Below are 4,989 nucleotides of genomic sequence, written 5' to 3' on the forward strand. Positions count from 1 at the left end.
AGTGAAGAGTATTCTACTTTTCTTCTTCTTGTAAACTGTATGCTGTACCTATTTTCTATCAGTAAGATTGATAATAAACATATACACAAGTATGCAAAAAAAATTTTCTTGGAGAGCTGATTGTTAGATATTTAACAATATATCATGGGTGTCATAGTATGGTACATTGGCAAATTAAAATGTTTCCTGCCTCAATAGAGCTCTAGACGATATTCCCTTTGAGGCTTAATGTTTGTCTTGAGATACATGTATGTGTGTCCGATTCAGTGGTTACCCTCTGGGTGATTAGGCAGAATCTTGACTCTGCTTTATTTTTCACCTCACACCAACTTAGAAAGATCAAGTGTACTGTGGGCTTTTCAGCAGAAACTTCCCTTGGCCCAAAGCTAACTGTGCTTTTAGTGAGACGGAATGTACCACAGGGATTACTGTCCTGCCAGAGTGAGGGGGTATATAGACTTTCTCTGCAGAGGTTTGAAAAAGATGATACTTCTGAAAACGACTAGAATTCGGGGTGTGTCTACCATGCAGCGACTCCCACCTTCAGGTGCCCATAACTTGTGACTGGAAAGCAGTCCCGTCCCAATGGACACTAACACTCCCGTCCCCAATGGACCCAGAGAGATGGGAGCCAGTGCCACAGAAGAGAAGTTTGTGGAGAAGTCCAAAGGAGAAGTCAGACAAAGTAGGGGCAGGGAGCTGAGCGCACACATGCAGACATGGGTTGTGTGCCAGGCCAACTGGCTATGGAGGGAAGGAGAACCAAGGAATCGTCATGGGGAACATGGCTGCTCCCAGATGCGGGAGGAGGCTTCGTGGGGGGACCGCCTCTGCCTCTCAGAACCCCAGGGGAGACCTGGGTTCGATGATCATAGAGGATTGAGAATTCAGAGGGGCTAAGCATGGAGGGAGACAGAGGGAATCAATCAATAAATAGAGTCAAGAGAAAAGAGAGGAGGCAGAATACCACAGAAGTTCTGATATTTGACTATTTGCTCCTTTTAGAACTTTCTTTCCTTGGCTTTCCTGATCCTGCCATCCTGTCCCCTTCTTGGCCCTATTTCCCTGAGCTCAGGAGGGATGACTAGAACTTGGTGACAAAATACACGATTGAAAGTTAAACGAATCCTTGAAAGAAATTGTGTTAGGCGGGGTAAACGAAATAAATAAATCCATAGAAACTCATAGGTGTTTAGAAGAGTATTATATAAAGGGTAATTGTGTATCAAAAAAGCATCCCAACCCAGTCCAGTCCAAGCCCAAAGTCCAATATTAGCCCATATGTCCAATACAGATCTATAAAGTCCTCTTCAGATCCACAAAACACATGCAATGACGCCGAATGCAGGAGGATCACAGGCCAGTGGGTAGAAAGTCTTTGGACTCAGTGGCAGTGTAAGCATCTCAGCATTGACAGGGGTTTCCACGTGGCTGCACCAGCACCCAGGGCTGCATCAGAGTAAGTCCATGTGGCAGCTTCTCCTCAGGGACGTTTCACAGGGAGTCAGCCTTGTCAGGAGAGAGTCTCCTAGGGAGTGAATAGAGACAGTGCCTTCTGCTTCCAAGGAGGAAATCCTGGAGTTGTTCCAGAATCTTCAGGGAAAGGCCATGCCCACACAGAGGCCTCATTGGCTATGACCCGGTTGACACACTAAGCTCTACCCCTTCACTCTTAATCCTCTCAAGTCCCAAATTGACACCAGATTATGTAACTACCACAGGAATCCAAATATGGCCACCTAAACCTTGTGTTAAACATAAAGGGTTGCATCCTCCCTCTCATTTTATTCCTTGTGAAACAGTCTGATGAGACAATAGAGAAGTTGTTTGCCCACCTGTGGACCTCCGAACTCTGGGGAGAAGGGGATACTGATTTTAGCTGTGGATCCCTGACGGCATATTGGGTTACCATGGGGCTGTCTACAACAAGGTCAGCAGTTTGAAGCCGCCAGCCACTCTTCAGGGAGAAGATGAGGCTCTCTACTCACATAAAGAGTTACAGTCTCAGAAACTCACAGAGGGCAGTTCTACTCTGTCCTAGAGGCTCAGCAGTGAGTTTGAGTTCCTGTTTTGTTTTGCTTATTGGGAAAGGGAGCCCATGCACTGGAGGGAAAAAGGCTTGGCTGAAGACTGTGATTGGTACTCTGAGTCCTCCCAGCTGTGCTTGCCATACTGGGGACCAGAGTGGTCTGGACTAGGTGATAAGTGCCACCCGCACACAGAAAGCCAGAAGCAGGAGAGAACATTGTTTCGCATTGTTATAGATCTGGAATAAAAGTCTAGGGAGAATGGCAAAACCTCTCTTTGCTTCCTTCGGACAATGCCGTGAGGAACTTCCAGTCGCCGGCAAAGGACATCATGTTTGGTCAAGAAGAGAGCCCGTGAAAGGCGGGAAACTCTCACTGCAATGTCTGGGCAAAACAGCCTGGACACTGGGCTCAACGAGACCAACAAGCCTGAGGATGGGGCAGGACCAGGCCTGTGCCATTTTATTACCCATGAGACCTCACGAGTCAGCACTGTCTTCCTGGCAACGAACAGCAATCACAATGCACGTAACGCTCTTTGACCTTTCTCTCTATCCTTTGACCCTGAACCTTCAGTTTCATTGTGATTAAGAGCCAATATGTAAGGCGTGGTGGTGTCTTGGGAAGGTTACGCATTGGGGCATTGGGCTGTTAGCTGCAGAGTCAGCCGTTTGAAACCACCAGCTGCTCAGTGGTAGAAAGACAGGGCTTTTTCCTCCCAGGAAGAGTTGCAGGCTTGGCAGCTCACAGGGGCAGTTCAACCCTGTCCTGTAGGGTCACTATGAGTCGACAATGACTTGATGGCAATGATGGGTGTTTTTTTTGGGCGGGGGCAGGGTTGGGGTGAGGGATACCCTTCATAGGAAGAATAAACTGTTACCTTGGGGAGATCTCACAGCTCTCACCACCTCCTCACAGAGAAAACGAAACCCAACCCATTCGGAAAACTCTGTGTCTTCCCATCAGGATTCAAATCCCCCGCTTCTATTCTCCTTCTCTCACCTTGCTTCCATGTATTGTAGACACTCATGATTGCAGGACTCCCTCCCGCCTTCCCTTGCAACCTGATCTTCAAGCTTCCCTGTCCTCCGTCCTACCACGGTTTAAACACGATGAGGATTCTTCCATCTTAAGTGTTGCTCGTCCAAGCCCGAAAACACAAATAGCATCTCTCCCAGTTTCTTCCTTCTTCTGATTCACAGTCACACTTCTTGGAAAAGCAGATGACAACTGCTGTCTCGATTTCCTTCCCTTTGATCCAGCCCTCACCCCCCACCCCCAACAGTCCAGGGTGCTTGCTATTGGCCTTCCAGTCAATTCTGACTCATGGTGACCCCATGTGTGCAGAGTCGAACCACTCCGTGGGGTCTTCAGGCTGTGCCCTTACAGAAGCACATCTCCAGGCATTTTCTCTGAGGAGTCCCTGGGTGGGTTTTAAACACCTGGGTTGGCAGCCTATTACTTAATCAATGATACCCCCCGGACTCACCAGCAGTCCAACAGACAGTCTCTGACTGATGTATCCGTCGCATTTGAATGACAACCCTTCCTTCTGACTTGAAATGCCTTCTTATCGTGGCTTAAGGATAGGTCCCTGGCTTCCCGCCCCTCACTGTGAGCACTCCTTGACCCTCCCAGTGACAAAAGCCACTAGACTGCTCCATCCATGTCTGGCCATGGGCTCTTCCTAAGCTACCCCTTCTTCACTGCTCATCTCCTGCAGGTTCTGCCTTCCATGTAATTTAGAAATCTAGGCCTTTCTTCTTTTTAAAACAAAGAGGAATTTATTTGATCACAATTTAGGACACCAAAGTCCAAGTTCAGGGCGCCAGCACTAAGGGAAAGTGCTCTCTGTCGGTTCTGAGAGGAAGTCCTTGGCCCTTTTTGACTTCTGTTCCCCAGGTTCTTGGTGAGCTTCGCGTACCATGTCACTTCTCCATTTGTGTTTCCCTTTCTGGGCCAAATCTGCGCTTTCCTTCTCTCAAAAGTCATTAATTAAAGGCACATCTTACATGGATATGGTTTCATTAACCAAATAACGAAAGCCTTGTTCCCAAATGGGATTATATTCACTGGTGTGGGGGACACATTTAGTTGTATAGTAATATCTTCATGCTCCTCGGCTACCTTTAGAGCGCGTTTGGCAAGCCAAGAGTAGAAATGGAAGGCAGATTTCCCATTTCACAGCGAAGTGAGGCTGCCTTTGTATCATCATCCCTACCACTTTGGTGGCCCTGGCTCTTTGTTATTTTTCTATTTATTTACTTTTTATTGTGAACTGGGTGCAGATTGATGGAGCAGACCTTACTTTCAACACCTCAAACACCTCTCGTTCATTGCAGTCCCCGAATATGCTGCATGCCAGGCCTGATCCCGCTTCCTCCCGGGTTTCATTCCTCCTTCTTGCCGCGTGGTTCGGAACTTTGTCCTGGAGTCAACGCTGCCCTCTTGATCCTAAATGGTTGATTATTCTTCTTGAGATAAGGGAGGCCTGTCTATTGTTTGGCTGAAACTTGAGCCACAAAGGTGAACTTAGTTCCATGGTTCTCAACTGGTGATTAGAACTGGTTTTTACCTCTCAATTAATCTTTTTAATGATTTTTAGTTTTGTTTCACACTTTTCTCCTGTTCCTTCTAATGTGCCTTTTAGAGCAGCTGGTAGTGGTAGCAGGGCATCAACTAGTTCTTCTGGTCTCAAGGTTGGGAACATTGATGCTTCCTGGTCCCCTAAGCCAGTGAACTCATTCGTTCCATGTAGTCTTTCCCTTTTTATGGTTCTCTTTCCCGCCATATGAAAACAGACCAATAGTTTTTTGTTTTGTTTTTTTTAAAACATTTTATTAGGGGCTCATACAACTGTTATCCCAATCCATACACACATCAATTGTGTAAACCGCATTTGTACATCGTTTCTCAAAACATTTTCTCTCCATTTAAACCCCCGACATTAGGTCCTCATTTT

General features: G+C 46.8%; 1 protein-coding gene across 1 annotated transcript in view; it reads left to right on the forward strand.

Moving 5' to 3' along the window:
• The first annotated feature begins 585 nt into the window (after nt 1-585).
• PARP14 (poly(ADP-ribose) polymerase family member 14) overlaps nt 586-4,989 on the forward strand; it is a 79,563-nt gene continuing 75,159 nt past the window's right edge. The window contains exon 1 of the mRNA XM_045287515.1: nt 586-685. Coding sequence (XP_045143450.1) covers nt 586-685 — 100 coding nt within the window. The remainder of the gene's footprint in view (nt 686-4,989) is intronic.

The sequence above is a fragment of the Echinops telfairi genome, unplaced genomic scaffold, assembly GCF_000313985.2.
Source record: "Echinops telfairi isolate 266 unplaced genomic scaffold, ASM31398v2 ScPeMD7_17;HRSCAF=63, whole genome shotgun sequence".
NCBI lineage: Eukaryota > Metazoa > Chordata > Mammalia > Afrosoricida > Tenrecidae > Echinops > Echinops telfairi.